This window comes from Manis javanica, chromosome 5 (assembly GCF_040802235.1).
Source record: "Manis javanica isolate MJ-LG chromosome 5, MJ_LKY, whole genome shotgun sequence".
Lineage (NCBI taxonomy): Eukaryota > Metazoa > Chordata > Mammalia > Pholidota > Manidae > Manis > Manis javanica.
The window spans coordinates 136,065,767-136,093,049 of record NC_133160.1 but is presented as its reverse complement, the minus strand read 5'-3'; the positions used below and the strand labels follow the sequence as shown (position 1 = coordinate 136,093,049).

The 27,283-nt window shown below is 37.2% G+C and overlaps 1 protein-coding gene across 3 annotated transcripts in view; it reads right to left on the bottom strand.

The window, feature by feature from the left end:
• Positions 1–27,283, bottom strand: part of GABRA2 (gamma-aminobutyric acid type A receptor subunit alpha2) — a 125,046-nt gene that overhangs the window by 24,627 nt on the left and 73,136 nt on the right. For 2 of the 3 annotated variants that reach the window (XM_017664287.3, XM_073237674.1), the window contains exons 7-8: positions 26,366–26,509; positions 25,174–25,326 (exon numbers count right to left, since the gene is read on the bottom strand). In XM_017664287.3, the coding sequence (XP_017519776.1) occupies positions 25,174–25,326; positions 26,366–26,509 (297 nt within the window). Of the gene's footprint in view, positions 1–20,616; positions 21,235–25,173; positions 25,327–26,365; positions 26,510–27,283 lie in introns of those variants that run through there. The other variant, XM_073237675.1, reaches the window with a different exon arrangement.

Genomic DNA, 27,283 nt, shown 5'->3' with positions numbered 1-27,283 from the left:
TCATGCACATTATAAAACAACACTTCTTTCATTCTCTTTGTAGGCTGTTCTTTACCATTACTCACTTAATTGTTCACATTCCATAAAGTAACATATTGCTGTTCTACTCTTCTTATTTTACTGCTCTCTTTTGACAGTATTACTTACTCTCATTTCCTTATAACCATATGATGAAGATCTTCAGGGATATTTTTCATGAGTTCTCATGCCAAATATCTGACCATCTTCTGGATATCGCCATGTGGATTCAATAAAAAATTGTTTAACATCCTGTGTGATATTCGTGTTTCCATTAGAAATGCATCCAGTTTACTATGTACCTGTCACTTTGTTAGACGAGTATATAAAAAACATGAATTATATGCTCAGAGAGGATATAATTGATGAGAAGATGCAGATAACTGATAGGCAAGCTACACAGATATTATAATAGTGATAGAGAAAGCGTAGGGTTTTCTGAGACTACCTGGAGGATACCTATCCAAGATTTTGGAGTAAGAGAAGGCTTCCTAGAAGATGTGATATATATAAAAGGAGATTTGAAAAGTCTGGAGAATATGTTCAATTAAGAAAAAAACACATTCCAATGTCTAATGTAGAGCAGCATAGCTAAAGTTGAACTCACAATAGGTTAGACTGGGGAGGCTCATAAAGGTCTTACAATCACGGTAAGGGTTTCAATCCATAGCTGGAAGAGAGATGTCATGGGAAATTTTCATGTAGGAGACCTATAACCAGGTTTGAGTTTTAGAAAGATCCCTTTTGCCCCAGTATGTAGATGGAACAGAAGAAGATAAGACTAGGAGCTGGGAGATCAGAGAAATGTTTTATAATAATCCAACAGAGATAAGTTCCATAGAAATCTCAAGTTTTAAACATTCACAATGGAGTCTACAGTTTAAACCAAAACTTACTGTGCTTTCCATAATTCTCTAGTGTGGAGAAACAGTTATCTAGTCACTCCGTTAGAAATGTCTCTGTTTCAGATTCACTATGTCCTGCATATTCTACCCTCTACTATCTTTCAAATCTGTAACTCCCTTCCCACCAATATTCATTGTCCTATTGCAGGTCTTCATTATTTTTCACCCGATGATGTCAATTACCTCTTAACCAGTAACTCTGTTTCAGTCAGACCGTTTCAATCTACAGCAGTCCACATGATAGTTTTCCCCAAACTCAAACGCATCTATTTTACTCCTTGGTTTAAACACCCTTCAAGAAGTTTCCATGGCTTTAGCATGGAATGCAAGGCTGTCCATGAACTGGCTCCTGTCTATCCAGCCATCATTACAAACAAATGAATCCAACGCCGCGATAAACAAGTCAATAATTTGTTGTTCTCTATATGTTCCATGCTGCTTTTGATAATTGTGTACCCTCTACTTAGAACTTGGCCTTTTCCATTATGCTAATTTGCAAGGCTTGACTTGATTCTTCTTCCCTTTGGGCTTCTCTGACTTCCTCCTTCTTCTTTTCCTTACCTTACTTTGGAATATTTTGGAATAATTTGGAAGAATTGCTCCTTCTTCTTTTCCTTACCTTATTTTGGAATATTTTATTTCCTGGCACCTGTGATTCTTTATGCCACTTATTTATTTACATGTCTGTCTCACTCCTTCACACTCTGAGCAGCTTGTGGGTATGTGGCTCACTGTATGCTTTAAAATGCTGCCACCTAACTCAGAGCCTGGCAAGAGTAAATATGCAATATCTGTTGGCTCATTAAATGAAATAGTTAATGTAAAAAATTGTCAACAGTAAAGCAGCGGACCATATTTATAGATTCTATAAGAAGGAATATACAAGTTAAGGATCTAGTGTACTTTAGAAAGAAACAGATCTCACATCATAATATAAATGTTATAAAAATAGTATTAATTAATGATTTTTGCACATAAATCTAATATTAATACTTTGCTCGAGAGACCATAGCAAAAAGTATTACTTGGTAGCATCTACTATATGCCACTTCCTATCATAAAAACTTCTCATGTTTTAGTTTGCTTAATCCTCATAGCAACCCTGTGACTTACGTGTTATTATCATCCTCATTTCCAGTTCAGGAAACTGAGGTTAAGTGAGGTTGAGTACCTTACTGAAGATCATATTATTAGCAAGTGCAGAGGTGGGATACAAACCCAGAGAGTCTGCGTCAGAAGTTCACACTCTTCACCAAATTATGCTGCCTAAGCTATAAATGGTATTCTTTTTCAAAGTCAATGGTTTGTCTGTATCATGTATTTTTCAATATCATTAATCTAACCCTTGTATTTGACTGCTGCAACCCCTATGATCTTTATAAATTTTAAAGTTATATCCTGTATTAAAACGTTTAGATTGCTTGAGAAGTGGCTATGCACAGAGACAAATGTGTACTAAAATCAGGCAGGGGTTTGAATTTTGCTTCTGCCATGGCAGCTATGTGACCTTTCTAAGCTTCAGCCCCTTCCCTATCTGTAAAATGGAAATGATATTTTTGGGGTGTTGTTGGGAGTATAAAGTAGAAGCATAAATGTCTGGTACATAGAATATCCAGCAAATGTTAAATTCTCTCCCTCTTTCTCTGCCATCTGACTTACCCCCCACCCCCACTAACCTCAATGACTTTATCTCTAAAATGGTAATTATATATTATGCTTGGATATTAAATGATACATGCAAATGTCTCCTTTAGTACCTGTCAAATAAAGAATGCCATAGCTTCCCTGTTTTTTCTGAGTTCATTAGGCCCCCAAAGTGTAGCTAAAGCAGCTAAGAATCCAAACCAAGGTTGCAATAGTTCCATCTAGTGGTGGTTTAAGAAAAATCAAAGGACACTTAGATGGCTGCCAAGAAAGCCTTTGGCTATCTTATATTAGTCATTCTCTCCCCACCTAGAGAAATAATTTAATGTGGCTCACAAGGAAAAAGAAATTGGAAGGCCTTGAACTGGATTCCCCTCCATTCTTTCATTGCTCTAAGAAAGCCCCAAATCTTTTCAGAGTCAGTCCATATATTTCTGGTCTTGTTAGCCCGATCATCTTCATGACTGAACTATCTGCTCCTTGATTTCTGAAAGGATATGATTCAGCTGCTTAATTAGGCATAATTTGATAGCCTTATGCTATCAGAGTGTTCAATAGAGGCATTATGATTAAAGGCCAATCTCTTGTGAGAACTACCTATCAAACATAATTTCTTACATTTGAGAGGGGACCTCTAAAAAATTTAGCAGGGTTCATATCTAATCTCAAATAATGTCAAGAATGAGGTAGAAATTCTGGATTATAGTTAAGGACCCCTACACCTCTGCCCCATCACCCAAGAAAGGCCAATTTTGTAACTGCTAAATGTTAGTAATTGTTATGGATTACGTACCTGTGTCTCCCAAACTTCCTATGTTGAAATCTAACCCCTGACGTGATAAAGGCAGTGCCTTTGGGAGGTGATTTGGCATGATGATGGAGCCCTCATGAATGGGATTAGTGCCCTTGGAAGAGACAGGAAAGCTAGCTCACTGTCTTCTTGTAGTAAGGGTAGAAGGGGAAGTTTGCAGTTTACAACCTGAAAGAGGGCTCTTGCCAGAACCCCACCATGCTGGCACCCTATCTCAGACTTCTAGCCTCCAATACTGTGAGAAATAAATTTCTATCTCTAAGTGTATATAATCCACACAGTCTATGGTGCTTTGTCAAAGCAGCTTGACCTAAAATGGCAATATTCTGCTGATTGCACAAGTTTAAAAGAAAATAATATATTCACTATGATGACAACAGCACAATAAAAGAACAGGGGACCAAAGAGAACATTCTCCTACAGAAACTCCATTGTTATGAAATCCTTTTACTGCTTCAATCTTATAATTGCATTGCCATAAAATGCAGGGTGACTGTTCAATGTTAATAGTTTTGGTGATTTCTTATATCCCTGAGGTGATTTAACTGGGGAGACATTATGTTATTTGTTATGAATAATGCATTATTAAAGAATTTTTATCACAAGAAGTCACCCAAGTGAAAAACATTTCCTTGAAAAGCTAAGACATATTTGAAAATACATAATAGTTTTATTTTGTTTTTTGATAGTTTCAAAACTAAATACACACTCAAAATTTTTTATAATAAGACTAAATATTTAATGACTGAACCCTGTATAAATAGTGAAATAACATGAGTAGATAAAAAGACAAGAACAAAAGCCCTCCTTTTGAAACACCTGAAATCTCCCTCATATACTCCGAAGGCTTACAAGCTTTCACAGATAAGTTCTAAGACAAAATAGAGAGAAATGGCTTTACAGAATGAGGCCCAAGATGGCGATCAAATTCTTCACCCCAGATTAAACACAAGTTTCTCATGGCTAAGGTGATCCTATTATAAGTAGCTACACTTCCAGAGATCTGGATTAACTAGGCTAATTTTGCTTAAAAATGCAGAAGATGACACATGGGCAGGACTGAACTTTGAGAAGCCATTTATGTGTTAGTTGGTACCATAGTGAATACCCTAATCTCATAATGTCAACTCCTGGGCGAGGAAGCGAGCAAGGAATCTGAACTCCTTCAGTAAGAGCTGCTGAAGCTAACAGTGAACTAGGAGAGTTCTGGTCTGAAAGCTCCCCTCAAGTACTGATACATGTTTAGTCAACCGTCTGACTCTCCAACGGGAACTACCCATATATATGAAGAATCACCCAGAATATTTCTGACTTTAGACTCTAAAAGAAAAAAATAAAAATAAAAAGGAAAAAGGAATTTGATGGCTTAATGGTGCCGTGGGAAAAGTGAAAGCTTCAGATTCGGAGAGCTCTAAGGTCAAATTCTGTCTTTGCTGTCTGCTAATGGTGTAGCCTCTTACCACCTGCCAGTTTCAATATTCTTGCCTGAAAAAGGGGGATAATTCCTTTCCTGAGATTTTACTTTTGAATTTTTCAGAACTAAATCATGGGGAAACTTCAAGTGCTTAACACAGTATATGACCTGTAGAAGGTGTTCCAATAAACTCCATTTTTTTTTCTCATCACTATGACTACATAGATTTCACTGTAGAAAACAGGATTGGATAACCTGCCCTAGTGATTGGAATGGCCGTAACTGTATTGAACTGATATTTATCCATCCTGGAAAAATCTAAAAATAAAAATAAAAATAAATTACTGACAAAACAGCATATACTTTTAATCCTTTTCCTATGCCCTTACTAATAAGTTATTCTCATCAGTCGAATTTAACCCAGGCCACCTATGTTCCTGAAACAACTTTGAAACCTGGACTAGCAACTAGGCTTTCAACTAGGACTAGCAAGGCTTTCTGATTTTCCTTGCCATGGCTTATTCATGTATTTTGCTCCAGTCACTTTCCTAATTGGCAGTGGCTGCCTGGGATGAGTCTCTGACAGCGGGGAGAAGGGCGGCTGGTGGGCGGGCAGCTTGCCGATCAGCATGTACGGCCTTGTGCCAAAGTCAATTCAGGGGTGCCAGGGGCAGCCTGTTAGCTCTCCACGGCCCATGCCTTGTAGACAACAGGGATTTGGAAGGAGTTTGCAGAAACTGTGTCTGCCCTGCACAGGCTCTTTGCTCATCGGTTTCATATCCTGCTGCCACCCAGGCATTCTACTCCTGATGCCACTTTCTCACTATTTTCCAATTAAAACCGTCAACGTCTTCTTCTAAGGCTGCCCCTGCTCTTGAGTGAGGCTGGACAAGCTGAAGTTGTACCCAGGTGATGTTCTGATTTTCTTTTTCACTTTTTAAAAAAAAACTAACAGTTTTTTCAGCTTTAGTGACATACAGCTGACAAATAAAATTGTAATATATTTAAAATGTACAATGTGATGAATTTATATAGATATATATCACATTCACTATATATATTCTATTAAGTTCTGTTCTCTTAGCAAATTTCAATTATACAGTACTATTAACTACAGTCACCATGTTATAAATTAGAGCCTCAGACCTATTCATTTTATAACTGAAAGTTTGCATGCTTTTGCTAACCTCTCCTTATTTCTCACAGCCCCGACCCCTGGCAACCATCATTCTACTCTCTATTACTATGAATTCAACTTTCCTAGAACTCTTTGCTTTTGATTTTTGGCTCAGTTCTTATGGAATGTTCTTTCCTATCTTTGCAAGCTTTGATCCACAGGCTGTAGGATGCAGTATCTTTGGGAACTAGACAGGGATAATAAGTAAATTGAGTAACAGTAGTGGTAACAGGCTGTGGCAAACAGGCTGTGGTTTTATGTCCTCTGCTGCTACTCAGTTCCAGTCCAGGGTAACTGTAAATGAACGTGAGTCCCTGCTTGACCCTACTTTCTGAATTTTTTTCAATCACCTTTTTTTAAAGACTGGAGACTATTAGCATCTATACATATACATAGGCACACATGATTATATGTATGTCTGTGTGTGTGATAGGTATATATTTTATATGTATATATAAATCAATACAATTTTATATTATATATTTAAGACTATATATATATATATATGTTTACTATATATAAATTATCTATCTATCTACCTACTATCCTTTATGTCCTATGTAAATCTATGGTATTCAGCAGCTGGTTCAGATAAAATAAATGTAAGAAATGGTCTTGTACACAAATATGGAAAGTAGTTGAAACTTTGTAGAACTGGACATTATAAAGTAAGGCTAAAGACACTTGAATTCAGGAAAGAAACACACATATACACTCACACAGCACCTTCTACAGTATCTTTGGTTCTTAGGAAAGACACAAACTTGCTATTTGCTGTATGTATAAAACAATAAAAGTATATGTTTACTTTACGATTTAAGAAACCTTGTATATATATTGTTTCATGGATCTTCTTAGCAGTTCTATGGGGTAGATAACACACATTTAATATCCATTTACAGTGGAGAATATCTAGAGTTTAGAGAGTTTACACACTTGCTTAATCTGGAAGTGGAATCAGAATCTGACAGAAGCTGTCTTCATTCCAGGTACAATATTCTTACAAACATGCAGTAAGCACTCAAAAGTGTTAGTTGTTTATTATTAAAGGAAAAGTTCTATATTCATCACTTCAGTTCATGATTATCTCTTTATTAAAGTACAATAACCTCATTATTAAGAGATTTTCTGCCCAATAAATAGACAACTGTTTTCCAAAAGTTACACTGGAATGTTCATATATACCAATTTTATGATCACATACAGTATGTACCTGTGTTTCATGTAACAGGTATACAGAGTCCGTTTTCTGTATAGCTTTCTAGAATTACGTGAAGAAGCAAGTTTTTCACTCATAATTCCACTGTAAACAAGATATTTCTAAGATTAAATAACTTGATGGGCTTGCTGGTGAGGGGGAAAGAACACCCCAGAGTAGGACTAAATCTTGGACCTACAGAGTATTAGACAGTGATGAGGGAAACAGGATGAAGGGAAGGGGAAAATGGGGGAAAAGAGGAAGAAGGCTAGACATAATATTGGTAAAGATGTGAAGAAAGCAGATACATGGATAACTCAAATGATAACCTAATAATTAGACATTCAATATGTGGTTTTATATTGTATACTGTATGTACAATAAAGAATTTGAACATTACTCAAAAGCTTCTTTCCCCTTAGCTTCTAGGAGGTAACCTCTAGGCCTTGGAATGTCACATCTGATAGGAGGGGCTTTGTTGGTCTGGGGACTTGAGGCCAGCCAGCTAATAACGATTGGATTTAGGATGGGGTTTTGGGTCACAGCATCTCTGCTCTACCTCCTGAGGGGCTGGAAACTGAGATCAGCCGCAGACCAATCAACCATGCCCGTGTGACAGAGCCTCGATAAAGATTCTGGACATTAAGGTGCAGGTGACCTTTCCTGCCTGTCGATAATCTACACACGCTGTCACATATCACAGCCAGGAAAGCAATGCTGCCATGAGTCCATGGGGAATGGCCAGTGGAAGCACTGCGTTGGGGACTTTGCCTGGCTGGTACTCTGTGTGCTGCTTCCTTGGGCTGATTTTCATCTGCATCTTTTCCCTGTAATAAACCATAACTGTGAGTGTAACAACTTTGTGTTAAACAACAAAACTTTATGTTTGTAGCAACAATGTGTCCTATGAGTCCTAGTGAATTATCAAAGCTGAGAGTTTTGGGAACCGCCTGAATTTACAGTCAGTGTCAGACTGATTCCAGCCCTCTGTGTTGCGTTCTTTCTACACTTCACAGTTGGCTACCTACTGCAAGTCATAATTTCTATTCATTTATGTTTTGCCAATATCCATTTAACCTTCTGGAAATAACACTCTGATTTCCTAGCTTATAAAGTTAGGAAAATACCTTGTTACATTTTTAGCCTATAGTCTATAGGTTTTGGTTTGCTAACTCACTTTTATTAAACTCACAAATGTCTGCCTGTTTGTCTGCATGTATATAAAACTTACTTATTGTATTTTAACTTATTTATTGTTCATCAGTTCAAAAACAGGTAAAAGTATCTGCCCTCCTGAAAATTTAAATTCTATCTGGGAGGACAGAAATCAAGCAAAAATATATTTTTCTGTAAAATATTAGAAATAGTATGTTCAATGGAGAAAAAAGTAGAGTAGGACAAAGGGGAACAGAAGAGTTGGGATTGGGAAGCAGTGAATAATTTTAAGTCAGACTGTGAGGTAGGCCCTCTTTGAGAAGAGGACAGTTTAGAAAAGCCCTAAGGAAAGGAAGGAATGAGCCAGCTGGGAAAGAGAGATCAAGGCAGAGGGAAGAGACAAAGCCTGTAGTGAATGCCTGGTGTGTCCATGAAATGAGAAGGATGTTAGAAGGGGAAGGGTTAGGAGGGGGAGCAGAACTTGAGTTTGGAGAGGAAGGGAGTTCATGCTATTAAGACTTACAGACTTACAGACTTCTGAGTGGCCTTCTGCTCCTACTTTGAGTACACTGGGAGGCCAGTGGGTCTGGAGAACAGGTGCAACGGGATCTGACTTACATCTTGGGAGGATCACTCTGGATACTGTGTTGGAAACAAATTTCCATGAGGATGGAATCAAGAAACAGGAGTCAGGTGTAGTGTTATGGAATGAATATGTTTGTGTCCCTCCAAAATTCAAATGCTGAAGCCCAGTGCGGCTGTATTTGGAGATGAGCCTTTAAGGAAGTAACTAAAATTAGTTGAGACCATAATGCTTAGACCCTGATTCAATAGGATTCAATAGGATTAGTGTCCTTCTAATAAGACATGTCGGCGAGCTTTCTCTCTCTCCCCTTCCTCTCCGCCCCCATTCCTGTCGTCATAAGCACACACTAAGGAAGGGTCACATGAGGACATAATGAGAAGGCAGGTATCTGTAATGCTGGAAGAGAGATTTCACAGAAACCAGCCCTGTTGGATCTTGATCATGGATTTTTAGTCTCCATAACTGAGAAAAAATTTCTGTTGTTTAAGCCACCCAGAGTCTGATACTTTGTCATGTCATTCCAAGCAGACTAAGACATGCAGTGATCAAGGAAAGAGATGGTGGAGGCTCAGTGCAGGGTATAAACAAGGTCACAGGCAGACTAGGCTTTGAGGAGAGAAGGAATGAAAGTTAGTTTTGTGTCTACTGAGAGTTGGGATGCCTACCGGAGGTCTAAGTGCAGATACAAGGAAGATGACTGGATGCTTGTGTCTGGAGTTACAGGAAGAGGTCTAGACAGAAGCTACAAATTTGGTAACTATCACATGGAAATTGTAGCAAACCAATGATAAAGGATAAGGTCACCAAAATACAGAGCAAAGAATGGCTAAATATTGAGCTCTGAAGCCCTTTGATACTGGGAAAGAGTAGGGGCCTGCAAAGGAGACTAAGGAGGCATGAAAAATGAGGGATGCATCAAGTATGTGACTATCTTAGAAACCAAATGAAGACATTCTTTCCAAGAAATTTCTTCTCATTTAGTGGGAGGGATATATTCTCTCAAAGCCTGCTGATAGGTCAGTTAAACTAAAGTGCGAATTGACCATTGGTTTCAGCAATGTTGCACAGACTGCCTTTGTAAATTATTTCCCCACTGCAGTGTGTGGTAGAGGAAGAAGCAAGCTGATGCTGGCCAGTCTCTTGTCTGGGATGCTGCAGAGCAGTTTGGGGCAGGGCAGACTGGACTCCAGGTGACTTGCTTGGGGCCACACAGAGGATGGGAGAGAGGCTGCAATGTTGGGATGATTCTTGAGCAACAGTTTTGATGGAGTAGTAAAGATGAAAGCCTGATTTGTGTGAGTTTGAGAGATCATAGAAGAAAAATTTGGGAGAGTAAACACAGTAAACTCTTTCAAATAAATCTGCTTAAAAGAACAGCAAAGAAATGAAGTGATAGAGTCAGGGGATTTTGACTTGAATAATGCCACCATATTTGTATTTCTGTTGGAGATTATTAAGGATCACAGACACTGACAACATTAGAGAATGGGGAGGATTTCTGGAATAATGTCCTTGAGCAGATGAGAAGGGGTATGTTTTAGTATGTAAGTTGAAGGGTCAGCATTATATAGAAACATAGTTAAGCAGGGTTTGTGAGTGTAGGAGCTTGAATAGATGAGACTGGGATTCCAGGGAGATTCTTTCTGGTTGCTTCAATTTTCTCAATGAAGTAGAAATCAAGGTCATTATCACAGAGCTAAGTGAGATATAAATGAGATACAAAGACAGAGAGTGAGGAGTTACTTCCTCCTAAGAACAGACTCCAGTTTTCTTTCCTTTGGGACTTCCTCCTCCTCCACTTTCAGAGTGGATTTGATAATACGCACTGCTCAAGGAGTGGGCCTGTGATGTAAGTCTTGCTAAGAAGGTGTGAGTGGCCATGATGATTGTATCAGGGATGAGACTATGACCAGGTCTAACCAGCAAGGCTCAGTTATGTGACTGTGAGATGGGATGCACATCTAAGAGGGGCTTCTTGTGGACACCCATACTAGTTTATACTTAATTAAGAATGAAGTTAAAAAAGAAGTGTAAACTAGCTAGATTTGGGTTTCATTTCACTACGATTAAAGGAGCTTTGACTAAAACTGAACATACACTGGCATACTTCACTTAAATTTAGCAATACCAAAGACTCTGAAATTCCCTTCAAACAAACCACACCCTGATATTATGTAAAATAAACTGGATTCCTGCCCAGATCTGTCTTCCCTAGAGGTTTATAGAGTTTTTAACTCCTGAGATATGCCATCTTGGAAAGCAACGGCTGCTATTCACACTAAAACAATATCTGACTATCCTCTACATATTTCTTTACATGAAGGAGACTATTAGATAATAAATAGTGATAACAATAATAAATAATTACATAGCATTTCCTATGCTCCAGAATTGTATTAAGTGTTCCATGTGTGTATGAATGTATGTATGGATATGTGTGTGTGGATTCCCTAAACTACCTTATGAGGTAGATAGTATAATCCCAGTTTTAAAGATGGGTGAAACTAAGGTGCAAGGAGATTTTTAAAAAACTTGACAGAAATCACCTAATTTGGTAGTAGGAGAACCAGGTTTTGAAACAAAATACTCTGGTTCCAGAATATGTGCTCTTAATCTTGTTATGGGCTTTATAACAAACAACTATTTTTCTTGTTGTAGCAGAAGGCACTAGCTACCAATCCAATATTTAGTCAACCTATAATATTAGAATACTGAATTTATTTAGGATGGCAGCTTCTCAGACTCTCCAATTGTGAAACCAAGTTAGGTTAATGATATATAAATACAGATCATTAAGAAAGACTTCTGGGGAGAGGGGCCAAGATGGTGGCGTGAGTAGAGAAGCGGAAATCTCCTCCCAAAACCACATATATTTATGAAAATATAAGACAACTCTTCCTAGAATAGAGACCAGAGGACACAGGACAACATCCAGACCACATCCACACCAGCGAGAACACAGCGCCTCACGAAGGGAGTAAGATACAAGCCCGGCCCCAGGGGACCCGAGTACCCCTCCCCCCAGGTCCCTGGGGGAAGAGAGGAGTCAGAGCGGGAGGGAGAGGGAGCCCAGGACTGCTGAAAACACAGCCCCAGCCATCCGGACCAGAGCGCAGACACTAGGGATACTAGGAAAACAGGGCAGCAAGACTGGTGAGCAGGTACTGGAGGCTGGTGCCAGAGGACAAAGAAAAGCGAGCGGCTTTTTTTTTTTTTTTAATTATTTATTTAAATTTGCTTCGTTTTGTTTTGGCGAGTGCTTTTTGGAAGTCTTAAAGGGACAGGGCAGGACATGTAGTCCAGGGGCAGGGAATCTGGGGATCTCTGGGCACTCTAACACCCTGGGCAGCAGGGATCACAGAGGCCCCTCATGGAGATAAATAGGCTCCCGGCCGCTCCCCCTCCAACACAGCTCCACCATTTTGGAGCAGCAGGCCGAGCCAGGTCACGCTCACAGAAACAGAAGAGATAAACTCCATGGCAGCCGGGCAGGAAGCAGAAGCCCTGTCTGCATGCAGCTGCCGAGCACAAGCCACTAGAGGTCGCTGTTCTCCCAGGAGAGGAAGGCCACAAACCAACAAGAAGGGAAGTTCTTTCAGCTGTCACTTGTCTCAGCTCTGCAAACTATTTCTATCACCATGAAAAGGCAAAATTACAGGCAAACCAAGATCACAGAGACAACACCAGAGAAGGAGACAGACCTAACCAGTCTTCCTGAAAGAATTCAAAATAAAAATCACAAACATGCTGACGGAGATGCAGAGAAATATGCAAGAGCAATGGAATGAAGTACGGAGGGAGATCACAGATGCCAGGAAGGAAATTACCAAAGTGAAACAAACTCTGGAAGGATTTATAAGCAGAATGGATAAGATGCAAGAGGCCATTGAAGGAATAGAAACCAGAGAACAGGAACATATAGAAGCTGACATAGAGAGAGATAAAAGGATCTCCAGGAATGAAACAATATTAAGAGAACTATGTGACCAATCCAAAAGGAACAGTATCCGTATTATAGGGGTACCAGAAGAATAAGAGAGAGAAAAGGGATAGAAAGTGTCTTTGAAGAAATAATTGCTGAAAACTTCCCCAAACTGGGGGAAGAAATAATCGAACAGACCACGGAAATACAAAGAACTCCCAGCAGAAAGGACCCAAGGAGGACAACACCGAGACACATGATAATTAAAATGGCAAAGATCAAGGACAAGGAAAGAGTTTTAAAGGCAGCTAGAGAGAAACAGGTCACCTATAAAGGAAAACCCATCAGGCTATCATCAGACTTCTCAACAGAAACCTTACAAGCCAGAAGAGAAAGGCATGATATATTTAATGCAATGAAACAGAAGGGCCTTGAACCAAGGACACTGTATCCAGCACGATTATCATTTAAATATGAAGGAGGGATTAAACAATTCCCAGATAAGTGAAAGTTGAGGGTATTTGCCTCCCATAAACCACATCTACAGGGTATTTTAGAAGGTCTGCTCTAGACGGGAGCACTCCTAAGACCAAATAGATGTCACCAGACAAAATAAAATCACAGCAAAGAAAGCACAACAACCAAATACTAATTAAAGGCAAAAAATAAATTCAACTACCCACAAAAGCAGTTAAAGGAAACACAAAAGAGCACAGAATAAAACAACCAACATATAAAGAATGGAGGAGGAATAAGATGGGAGAGAAATAAAGAATCACCAGACAGTGTTTTTAAGAGCTCAATAAGCGAATTAAGTTACACAGAAAGATACTAAAGAAGCTAACCTTGAACCTTTGGTAACCATGAATCTAAAGCCTTCAATGGCAATAAGTACATATCTTTCAATAGTCTCCATAAATGGAAGTGGACTGAATCCACCAATCAAAAGACACAGAGTAATAAAATGGATAAAAAAGCAAGACCCATCTATATGCTGCTTACAAGAAACTCACCTCAAACCCGAAGACATGCACAGACTAAAAGTCAAGGCACAGAAATAAATATTTCATGCAAACAACAGAGAGAAAAAAGCAGGTGTTGCAATACTAGTATCACACAAAACAGACTTCAAAATAGAGAAAGTAACAAGAGATAAAGAATGACATTATGTAATGGTAAAGGGCTCAGTCCAAAAAGGGGATATAACCATTATAAATATATATGCACCCAACACAGGAGCACCAGCATATGTGAAACAAATACTAATAGAACTAAAGGAGGAAATAGAATGCAATGCATTCATTCTAGGAGACTTCAACACTCCACTCACTCCAAAGGATACATACACTGGACAGAAAATAAGTAAGGACACAGAGGCACTGAACAACACACTAGAGCAGATGGACCTAACAGACATCTATAGAACTCTACATCCAAAAGAAATAGGATACACATTCTTCTCAAGTGCACATGGAACATTCTACAGAATAGACCACATACTAGGCCACAAAAAGAGCCTCAGTAAATTTCAAAAGATTGAAATTCTATCAACCAACTTTTCAGACCACAAAGGTATAAAACTAGAAATAAATTGTACAAAGAAAACAAAAAGTCTCACAAACACATGGAGGCTTAACAACATGCTCCTAAATAATCAATGGATCAATGAACAAATTAAAATAGAGATCAAGGAATATATGGAAACAAATGAAAACAACAACACAAACAAAACTTCTGTGGGAAGCAGCGAAAGCAGTCTTAAGAGGAAAGTATATAGCGATCCAGGCACACTTGAAGAAGGAAGAACAATCCCAAATGAATAGTCTAACATCACAATTATCGAAACTGGAAAAGGAAGAACAAATGAGGCCTCAAGTCAGCAGAAGGAGGGACATAATAAAGATCAGAGAAGAAATAAACAAAATTGAGGAGAATAAAACAATAGCAAAAACCAATGAAACCAAGAGCTGGTTCTTTGAGAAAATAAACAAAATAGTTAAGCCTCTAGCCGAACTTATTAAGAGAAAAAGAGAATCAACACACATCAATAGAATCAGAAATGAGAATGGAAAAATCACAACAGACTCCACAGAAATACAAAGAATTATTAAAGACTACTATGAAAACCTATATGCTAACAAGCTGTAAAACCTAGAAGAAATGGACAACTTCCTAGAAAAATACAACCTTCCAAGACTGACCAAGGAAGAAACACAAAAGTTAAACAAACCAATTAAGAGCAAAGAAATTGAAACAGTAATCAAAAAACTACGCAAGAACAAAACCCCCGGGCCAGACAGATTTACCTTGGAATTTTATCAGACACACAGAGAAGACATAATACCCATTCTCCTTAAAGATTTCCAAAAAATAGAAGAGGAGGGAATACTCCCAAACTCGTTCTATGAAGCCAACATCACCCTAATAACAAAACCAGGCAAAGACCCTAGCAAAAAAGAAAATTACAGATCAATATCCCTGATGAATGTAGATGCAAAAATACTCAATAAAATATTAGCAAACCGAATTCAAAAATATATCAAAAGGATCATACACCATGACCAAGTGGGATTCATCCCAGGGATGCAAGGATGGTACAACATTTGAAAATCCATCAACACCGTCCACCACATAAACAAAAATAAAGACAAAAACCACATGATCATCTCCATAGATGCTGAAAAAGCTTTTGACAAAATTCAACATCCATTCATGATAAAAACTCTCAGCAAAGTGGGTATAGGGGGCAAGTACCTCAACATAATAAAGGCCATATATGATAAACAAACATCCAACATTATACTGAACAGCGAGAAGCTGAAAGCTTTTTCTCTGAGATTGGGAACAAGACAGGGATGCCCACTCTCCCCACTGTTATTTAACATAGTACTGGATGTCCTAGCCACGGCAATCAGACAAAACAAAGAAATACAAGGAATCCAGAATGTAAAGAAGAAGTTAAACTGTCAGTATTTGCAGATGACATGATATTGTACATAAAAAACTGTAAAGACTCCACTCCAAAACTACTAGAACTGATATTGGAATACAGGAAAGTTTCAGGATATAAAATAAACACACAGAAATCTGTGGCTTTCCTTTATACTAACAATGAACCAATAGAAAGAGAAATCAGGAAAACGATTCCATTCACAATTGCATCAAAAAGAATAAAATACCTAGGAATAAAACTAACCAAAGAAGTGAAAGACCTATACCCTGAAAACTACAAGTCACTCTTAAGAGAAATTAAAGGGGACACTAACAAATGGAAACTCATCCCATGCTCGTGGCTAGGAAGAATTAATATCATCAAAATGGTCATCTTGCTCAAAGTAATATACAGATTTGATGCAATGTCTATCAAAATACCAGCAACATTCTTCAACCAACTGGAACAAATAATTCAAAAATTCATATGGAAACACCAAAGACCCCAAATAGCTAAAGCAATCCTGAGAAAGAAGAATAAAGTAGGGGGATCTCACTCCCCAACTTCAAGCTCTACTATAAAGCCATAGTAATCAAGACAATTTGGTACTGGCACAAGAACAGAGCCACAGACCAGTGGAACACATTAGAGACTCCAGACATTAACCCAAACATATATGGTCAATTATAATATTTGATAAAGGAGCCATGGACATACAATGGTGAAATGACAGTCTCTTCAACAGATGGTGCTGGCAAAACTGGACAGCTACATGTAGGAGAATGAAACTGGACCATTGTCTAACTCCAGACACAAAAGCAAATTCAAAATGGATCAAAGACCTGAATGTAAGTCATGAAACCATAAAACTCTTAGGAAAAAACATAGGCAAAAACCTCTTAGACATAAACATGAGTGACCTCTTCTTGAACATATCTCCCCGGGCAAGGAAAACAACAGCAAAAATGAACAAGTGGGACTATATTAAGCTGAAAAGCTTCTGGACAGCAAAAGACACCATCAATAGAACAAAAAGGTACCCTACAGTATGGGAGAATATATTTGTAAATGACAGATACGATAAAGGCTTGACGTCCAAAATATATAAAGAGTTCACACACCTCAACAAACAAAAAACAAATAATCCAATTAAAAAATGGGCAGAGGAACTGAACAGACAGTTGTCCAAAAAAGAAATACAGATGGTCAACAGACACATGAAAAGATTCTCCACATTGCTAATTATCAGAGAAATGCAAATTAAAACCACAATGAGGTATCACCTCACACCAGTAAGGATGACTGCCATGCCATCCAAAAGACAAACAACAAATGTTGGCGAGGTTGTGGAGAAAGGGGAACCCTCCTACAGAGCTGGTGGGAATGTGAATTAGTTCAACCATTGTGGGAGGCAGTATGGAGGTTCCTCAAAATGCTCAAAATAGACTTACCATTTGACCCAGGAATTCCACTCTTAGAACTTTACCCTAAGAACGCAGCACTCAAGTTTGAAAAAGACAGATGCACCCCTATGTTTATTGCAGCACTACTTACAATAGCCAAGAATTTGAAGCGACCTAAGTGTCCATCAGTAGATGAATGGATAAAGAAGATGTGGTACATACATACAATAGAATATTATTCAGCCATAAGATGAAAACAAATCCTACCATTTGCAACAACATGGATAGAGCTAGAGGGTATTATGCTCAGTGAAATAAGCCAAGCAGAGAAAGAGAAATACCAAATGATTTCACTCATCTGTGGAATATAAGAACAAAGGAAAAACTGAAGGAACAAAACAGCAGCAGAATCACAGAACCCAAGAATGGACTAACAGGTTCCAAAGGGAAAGGGACTGGGGAGGATGGGTGGGTAGGCAGGGATAAAGGGGGGAGAAAAAATGGGGTATTATGATTAGCATGCATAATGGGGGGGGTGGAAGAAATGGGAGGTCTGTACAACACAGAGAAGACAAGTAGTGATTCTAAAGCATTTTGCTATGCTGATGGACAGTGACTGTAAAGGGCTTTGTGGGGGGACCTGGTGTAGGGGGGAGCCTAGTAAACATAATATTCTTCATGTAATTGTAGATTAATGATAACAAAAAAAAAGTAAAGAAAAGGGGGATTACTCCCTGATAGGATAAAACTAACTGTAAATCAACGATTAAAGCATGCTTTAAAAATCCTTAATTTTGATCATTTAAAGGGTGTCAGATGAGAAGCTATGGAAATACATTTTTCTGATAATATTCCTTTCTCTTAAAAAAAAAAAGCAGTTCCTGTGTGGTAATTTCCAATAAGTTCTTCACAATGATATAAAGGGCATATCAAAGTGTGGGCAAAGGGTTTGTTTGTGTTTTATACAGGGGATCAAAGCCTAATTTGGCTCCCGAGAAAACGAATTAAGATACGATAGGAAAAAGAACTTCCAACATCAACATTCTCTGGAAGAGTCATTCCAGAAGATGAACATCAAAAAACTTCAACAAAGATCCTGGCGCTGTTGCAGTTGTATCTGCATTCATCCCACTGGTTCCTGGACTTGCCATTGGAATGAAGAAGGAGATATCTAAGCTGGCCTGTGCATACAGTAAAACTACAAATTTGACTGGATCTATTCTGTCCAAACTCAACCAAGAATTAGGAGAAGTGCAAGTTGCAGCGCTCCAAAATCTTGTGACTATAGACTATCTACTGTTAAATAACATATGGGATGTGAACAGTTCCCAGGAATGTGTTGTTTTAATTTGTCTGATTTTTCTCAAACTATTCAAATTCAGTTAGACAATATCCATCATACCATTGATAAGTTTTCACAAATGCCTAAGGTGCCTAACTGATTTTCTTGGTTTCACTGGAGATGGCTGGTAATTGTAGGTCTGCTTTGGTTAGGTAGCTGTATTCCTATTATGTTAATGTGTGTGCACAATTTAATTAGTAGTTTAAAACCTATACATGCTTATGTTACTCTACAAGAAGATCTGTCAAAGAAATAATCAATCTTCCCTTGTTTTCTTCCGTCTGCTACCTCTATAGCTTTTCTTCTTCCTTCCTAATTACAACCCTTAAGTAAAATTCGTGCCTCATAACGAAATTACTGAGTATCATAATTCTTCCAAGTGGTAAAGATACCTCAAGACAAATACTGGGCATAAAAGCCACAGGGCATAAATCTGAAAAGAAGTAAAAAGCCAACCTTTTCAAACAATATTGCTTCTCTCTCACTTACCAACTTTACATTTCCCTGTATGGCCCCGGAAGATGACTGGTTAGTCAGAGATGGGTAAGATTCCTCAAGGGAGGAACAACCTAAGACAGGCACAGTCGCAGGGGTGCCATCAGGTGAGAAATTGGGGATCAACAGTGGTGAAGCTTAGAACCTCACCCCCCCTGTTTTGAGAGAAATCTTCTGCATCTGTGGATGTTTTATTGCCCTTGTCTAGCTCGGATTAACACATAGTCTACAGGCACACACCTGATCATCTACAATTGCTCTCTTACAACACTAAACTATGTTTTCTACCTTTATCTTGCATCTACCTACCACTTCAGCATTTTATTAAAAATAAAAATAATACTAATAATAAAGGGAGAAATGTGGGATCCACATATAAATCAAGTATAAAAATCAAATGAATACTCATATTTGACCTGATTGGTTATAGTTCATAATGCGTGATCAAAACCGAAAGTTTCTGTGATGAATGCCCTTGCACTGTTCACCATGTAAGAACTTATTCACTATGTAAGAATTTGTTCACCATGTAAGAACTTGTTCGTTATGCTTCAGAAGATTGGAGACTGTTGAGAATTAGGCTTGGGGTTGATTAATGATTGTGCATTGAGTCCCCTATACAGAATTTTATTGTTGTTAATAACCATTTGAACAATAAATATCAGAGATGCCCTCTCAAAAAGAAAAAAAAAAGAAAGACTTCTGGGAATTGCACTAATGGCAAATGGAGAGCTGGAAGAGGTCTTTTGACCTTTTTGATTAATCCTTCTGTTCCCTGGATATGAATGTGATGGCTGGAGTGCCAGCAGCCTTTTTAGCCTTTAAGCAAAGTTCCATGCTAAGGATAAAAAGAAGACAGAAACAGACTGAATGCTTGATGCCCATGGTGTTGCCATTTTAGTTTGGGCCATCTTATGGATTTCTCTTGCATGGAAAAAACACCCTCATATATTCAAACCACTGTATTCTGGATTCCCTGGTATAAGTAGTCAAATTGAATTATGGAAATATGTGGAAAAAATAAAAATGAACAACTCAAACAAGCATATCCCTTTTGGAGTTTAAATTATTCCAAAATTTACAAGCAGCTAAGGCCTTCACATATGTCATGAACTTTGTATATAATATTAAGCATTTGAACTCCCTGTACTCTTTTAGCAGACAAACCTGCACCCTAACAGATGTTTGATTTTAGTTTTTAATAGAAAAACTCTTTTCCACACTGAATATAATACTAAAACAAAAATACCAGAACATGTTTTTCATACATAAAGTTATTCATAAAGTTATTCATGTTCACATATAAACTTATAGTCATATATTCATATATAAACTTATCCATAAATTTGAAAAACTAATTTGGTTTCAAATATAGAGATAGTAATTGGCAAATTCACTATGATTATGCCTTGTGAATATGAGGTTCTAAAGAATGTTAAGCAACTGAAAGGACCAGAAGCCACAATTTCACATAATAAGCTTTTAATCAAACACAAAATGAGGTTTGTATATTGCAAATACATTGTCTTTTCACAGGAGCCTTGAAAGCACAAAACCTCAGGTATAAGGTTAAATGTTTCCCAAGCGCTTTTTGATACTGTTGGCAACAGAGGGCAGATGCTTGATCATAAAGGGAGTTGTGTCTCTTTTTGGTTCAGGGATGTACCCCAAGCACCTAGAGTAGTCCTGAAAAGCAGGTGCTCAGTACGCATTTGTTGATGTTGAATGAATTGGGCATGAACACTCAGAGGAAGTCAAAGAGGATATTATCATCACAAGAAACATCATCAGTCCTTTTGAAGAAATATCTATGAAAAATATTAAGGTGGTTCTACAACCACAAAATGAATGCAATATACAAACAACTGAGTAGACAACATCCACTATAATGGAATAAAGTCTCTAATATCAAGGGGTGTACATTCTAATTTCAACTTTGCCTCCTGTCTTGTTTGTTCTGTTTTCTCATTCCATTGCCAGCATGAAGCCAGACCTCAAAGGTTGAGAAATTTAACATCTGTCTCTCAGGGCATATTCATTTCTTAACTGTAATAGCTTCTTTACTGGGGTGGGCTACCCACCATAGAAAGCCTTAGATGCAAGAGACAGGCAGATGATTTAACGATCTCTCATCAACTTGTAAGCCTAACTGAATTCAGAGAGAGAAATTGGGAGAGGGCAGAAACTTTGCTTCAGTTGCTGCTGTTCATCAGTCAGATGATGATGTTCCAACTTCAAAGGAAGCAGAAAACAATGAAGGAAGGAATGGGGGTACAGAATAAGAAAGCTAGGCAGCTTTCAAGTCCCATTCCTGACAGAACACAGTATTTTTTTTTATCTTCTACTTGCACACACACACATACATTCACCCAGAATTATATTTATTATAAACATAACATAGAATAGCTTATGGAGATAAGGCTGAGAACACTTTTACCATCTAACAGTTTTGATTTACATGAATATATGACTTTTGGATTCTTAAACCTGTATTGTAAATAACTCATATAAAATCACATTCAAATATTGCCTAGATTCTTCATTTGATGTTATTTTATCTTCGAAATGACTTAAAATTTCAGCACATTTGTTATAGTTCAACCTACCAGTCTTGACACTAACAAATTCTGTTGACTCAAAGTTAAATACTTATTTATTTATTTGTTTTCTATACTTGGTATATCTTGTACTGGATTCTTTTAACATATGCATTTATGTGATTTATGCTAGGAAATCTGTCTTTACCTCAATGCAAATATTTTAGTTTTCTCACAACGTTTATTAAACAGTCCATTTTTATTTTATCTGACTTGTAATATATTCACATGTAAATTTAGATTTTTCAGAACTATCAATTTTGTCCTAAGCATTTCCTTTCTGTTTTTAATTATTATGCAATTTTTCCCTATAACTTTTTCTTTTCTGTATTGTTCATGCTATGAAAATCATGCAACCTTATTTTTCAAGCCATCTGAATGGAAATTTTATTTTATTTTTGGCCACATCAAATTTTTTGTCTCTGATTTATTAATTATAAGTTTATAATTTATTAATTTATAAGTTTATAAATTTATAATTTATAAATTTATAAGTTTATAATTTATAATTTATAAGGGATCCCAGAAAATTCCTCTTAACATCTAAATACTGGGAAGTCCTGTGCTCATTGAATGCTGTTTTTTCAACTTACAGCTTTTAAGAATTATTTTACTGAGGTGAAATTCATATAACATACAATTAACCATTTTAAAGTGTACAATTTGGTGGCATTCATGCATTCATAATGTTCTGCAACCACCACCCCTCCCTAATTTCATCACCCTGGAAGAACACCCTGCTCTTAATTAAGTAAGCTCCCTGTTTACTCCCACCTCCATTCCCTGGCAGCCACCAAACTCCTTTCTGTCTTTACGGACTTGCCTACACTGGATATTTCACGTAATGGAAGCATATGTGGCCTTTTGAGTCTGACTTCTTTCACTTAATGTTTCTGAGGTTCACCCATGTTGTATGTTATAAGTATTTAATCCTTTTTATGGGTTAATATTATTCCATATACTATGTTTGGTTATCCATTCATCTGCTGAAGTAATTGTGGGGTGTTTCCATCTTTTAATATTAGGAATGATGCTGCTATATCTGTGTACAATTTTGTGTGAACATGTTTTCATTAATCCTGGGTATATACCTAAAGGTGGAATTGGTGGGTCATATGGTAATTCTGTGTTTAACTTTTTGAGGAACTGCTGAACTGTTGTCCACTAGTCTGCACTATTTACATTCCTACCAGCAACATCTGAGGTCTTCTATTTCTCTACATCTTTGCCAACACTTATTTCCTGTTTTTTTTTAAATAATCTTCTAGTGTATGTGAACTGTATTTTACTGTGGCTTGATTTGCATTTCCTTAATATCCAATGATGTTGTATTTCACTTCATGTGCTTGTCATTTGTATACTTCTTTAGAAAAAGTCCACTCATGTTCTTTGCCCATTTGTTAAAATATGTTTTTTGGTCTTTTTTTTGTTTTGGGTTACAAGGAGTTCTCTGTTTATTCTGAATATTAAACTCTTATTAGATATATATGATTTGCAAATATTTTCCCCCATATATAAATTGTCCTTTCACATTCTTGATAATGTTCTTTGAAGCACAAGTTCTTAATTTTAATGAAATCCAATTTATCTATTTTTTCTTTATTATTCATACTTTCGGTATCAAATCTAAGAATCCATTGCTGGATCCAAGGTTATAAAGTTTTACCTATGTTTTCTTCTAATAGTTTCACAGTTTCAGCTTTTATATTAAAGTTGTGCATCCATTTGAATTACTTGTTGTATCTGGAGTTAGGTAGGGGTCCAACTTCTTTTCTTTGTATGTGGTGGTGATTCAGCTGTCCCAGCACCCTTTGATGAAGAGACTATTTCCCCATAGAATGGTCTTTGTACCCTTATTGAAAATCAATTGGCCACAGAGGTTTGCATTTGTTTCCTGGATTATCAGTTTATTCAATTGGTCTATATACTTATCCATATGCCATAACCACACTGTTTTGGTTAATGTAACTTTGTACTATTTTGAAACTGGAATGTGTAAGTCCACCAACTTTATCTTTTTCAATATCACTTTGGTTATTTGGAGGCCCTTGTAATTCCATATGAATTTAAGGATTAGCTTTATCAATCCTACTAAAAAGGCCATTGGACTTTTGGCAGGTATTGAATTGCATTTGTAGATTGCTTTGGGGATCATTCCCATCTTAACAGTATTGTCTTCCAATCCACGAACATGGATTTTCTTTCCACTTAATTAGGTCTTCTTTAATTTCTTTCATCAATGTTTTGTAGGTTTCAGTGGACATCCTAAGTCTTTTATTTGATATTGCTGTAAATGGAATTATTTTATTCATTTCCTTTTGAATTATTCATTGCTGGTGTTGGGAGCCAAAGTGATTTTTGTGCATTAATAATTAGAATATGTAATAGTCACATAACACATATTAATTCCATGCATTGTTCTAGGAGCTTTATACATATCTACGGTCTCAAAACACTATAGTGGCTTGCTATAGCCTATAAGATAAAGGTACTAACATGCATTAACATGGCCTACAATACAAAGCTCATCTCATCTAGGCCTCAAACTATACTATCTGTATGTATCTCCACTGATATTGTAAGAGCTCACTGTCATTGAGCACACTATGTTCTTTCATCCTGCAATGTCATTGTACAATCTATTCTTTTTTGGCTAGGATACTCGCCACATTTCATTTGCCTGGGAAACTCCCAACTAATCCTTCATAACTTAGCTAAATGTCAACTTAGCTACTTAATTAGTTTTCTTAGGGAAAATCCATGCCACTGTCTTCTATAAAATTTGAATATGCCTCTTTTATAATGCCTTCATTTTGTGTTGCCATTATCTTCCCTGTGCATTCTGTTGCCCTCTACTATAATAAGCTAATTGAAAGCAGGGACTATATTTTATATTATTTGAAGCTCTAGGGCTTGGTACAGTATCAAGCAGAATATTCTCAGTAATACATTCTTTCCTAAATGAATGAGTGGATCAAATATACAAATGTAATCTGCCTTGTCACAAAATGTGCTCAGCCTAATTCAAATATCAAAAAAAGCAGTAATTCCAAAAAAAACCAAATTACCTTTTACTGTTTAGATAAAGAACATAAATCTTGTTACTAAATATGCTATAGTTGTGAATGAAGGGTCTCCTTCTCACTCTCCTTTCCTTCCTCCCTTTCTCTCTAACTTAATGTACTAAGATCATTTTCATTTGTCTAAAAACAAAACAAAAAATAAACGTAGGAAGCCTAGAAATATGGTAATGTTAATACTCTCAATTAAAATCTCTCTAATAATATTTGCTTTATCCTCACAGAGAAAAAGTTGCAAAGCAAAATGATTTAACAGAAAGAAGACAATGTATTTTCAGATTTGAGTACTATTTAGATGTCTTTTTTATTTATATACCTTATTAACAGTGTGACACTGTATTTTACCTCTCTGAGCCTCAGTTTCATCTCCTATAAAGTGAAGCCAATACTCTTCGCCCCCCACACAAATTATTGGTATAACAAGAGAGAAATGCTTTTGACAGTACACTCTGAAACAATGTGTTGTACAGCAGTGTGTGTAGTTATGCACTCACCAAATACAGTTCTTGCAGGCACAGATTCTCTGTTAAGCCAGAATGACACTTGGGAGAGAATGACAGTCATGATGCAAGGCAGATATGTCTGAATCACAAAATACCCAATTTTTCTTTTCAAGTGGAAATGAGCTGTCATTACAGTATATTCACCTAGAAGAAAATTTTAAGAAGCTTAAGGAACTGTAATAGTCAATAGTTTGAACATTTTAGAAATGGAAGGATTAGAGAAAGAACAGTCTCTGATTTAAGAAAGGAAAGACATAACACATATAACATGAAACATATGTAACCTTTAAAGCCTCTTTAGCACAGCAACAATATTTAAAAGAGAACTTTAATATTACCAAGAAACTTGCACTGTATGATACTTGTTTTCTTCTCTAAGGTCATGCTTATTGATGAAGAACGTACAGGATTCCTAAATGGTCTGTGATCATAGGTTATCTTACTTGCTCAAGGCCTCATCCCCACTGGTACCTACCTCCAGCCTCTGCCTTGATTCTTCTCTCACCTCAGTCTTCTTGGGCTCTTTAGAGGGTTGATCTCTGACCACATCTCCAAGAATGATCTGGCCCAGATTTTGCACACTTGACCCTGTCACCAATTCTGAATCTTGCAGTATTGTATGTCTACCCTAACTCACGGCAGTTAGTTTTATCCAGTCCTTCTAGCTACCTTCCTTTCAGCTTTCTGGGTTTATTTCTGCCAGACATATGATCATTAGTTCACACGGCTGCTTTTTCTTAGATGAGAATGGCCCTTAGAGAGGCATCAGCTTTCCCACACAGGCCAGTAGTAATTATCCATAAATTAAGACTTGGATAGTCATAAATTATCCAGAATAGGGGAAAAAGAATTAGAAAACTAGAAAAACACTGTTGAAGGTAAAATTGACTTGTCTGGAAAGGCACTCACTCACTTTTTGAACAGGTAGTATATTTCAGATCAGTACTACTCAAACAATGCACTCCTTGGCCTCTCCTTGGTATCTTGTTGAAATGCAGATCCTGACTTAGTAAGGGATCAGGGCCTGAGATTTCTGAATTTCAAAAAGGTCCCAAGAACAGTCTATACTGCTAGTCTACATACCTCAAAAGTAAAATGTTTTAAGCAAATGAGCACAGTCCCAAATACTTTAATTCATTAATTTTCTTAGGAACTAACTTTTCTATAGACTTATTTTACTAACCTGTGCTAGATTTAATTGTCTCCTTCCCAATAGATTGGCCCAGCAGATCATACTGATTTAACCTAGAGCCATCAGGTGCAACTTGTACTGAATCAGATGCATTGTAAGTCCAAATATAAGTGACCTCTGAAGTTGTATATGCATCTGTAGAAAAATCAGAAAAAAAATATTTTTAAGCGTTTTAGTAAGAACCATCAGTAAAGTGCAACATCATAATCCAAAATGATATTGCCTTCTGGACATAAAAGTAACATATCCATGTAGGAGTAATCACGACATATATTTAAGTACCATTTTGCAGCTAATTTTGTATGTTTTTCTTCAAAACCTACACATAATAATTAAATGACAACTATCATGACACAATGTCTTTCTTTAGAATAATGACAGCTAATTGTTGCAGAATACATGAATTAGAATGCTACAAGATTTATCAGGGCACACTTTATAAAACATGTTCACATCATAATTAATTAATGTACCAAATCTCATTGGGCTATACTTTCATAGCATCCCATTCAATCCATAATTTATGGATTGGCAGGAGAAGAAAAAACACACAGACCAGATATAGTTGGGCTTCGCAGAATTTGACAGAAGTGAGATGACTCTAGAGCTGAAAGGCAGGCCGAATATCTTGTTAGCTCTGCTCTAGCCCTGGCATTTTCCTTGTGCCTGTATATCTTGATGGGGAATGGCTGACTTCTCCATGCAGGTTGTCTCTCCAGAGTTGTATAAACAGACAATGCTTGCAATACCACTAACCACTTGAAGAACTTCTAAGCACTTCTGCTCATGGGAACATTTAGAAATAATAGTTACTCCTGGTCCTTGAGCAAAACTCAGCATCACAGTCACATTCTCAATTGAAGGAAAGGACAAGCTGTCTCTGACAGTATCTCTGCCTCTAGCTCTCCA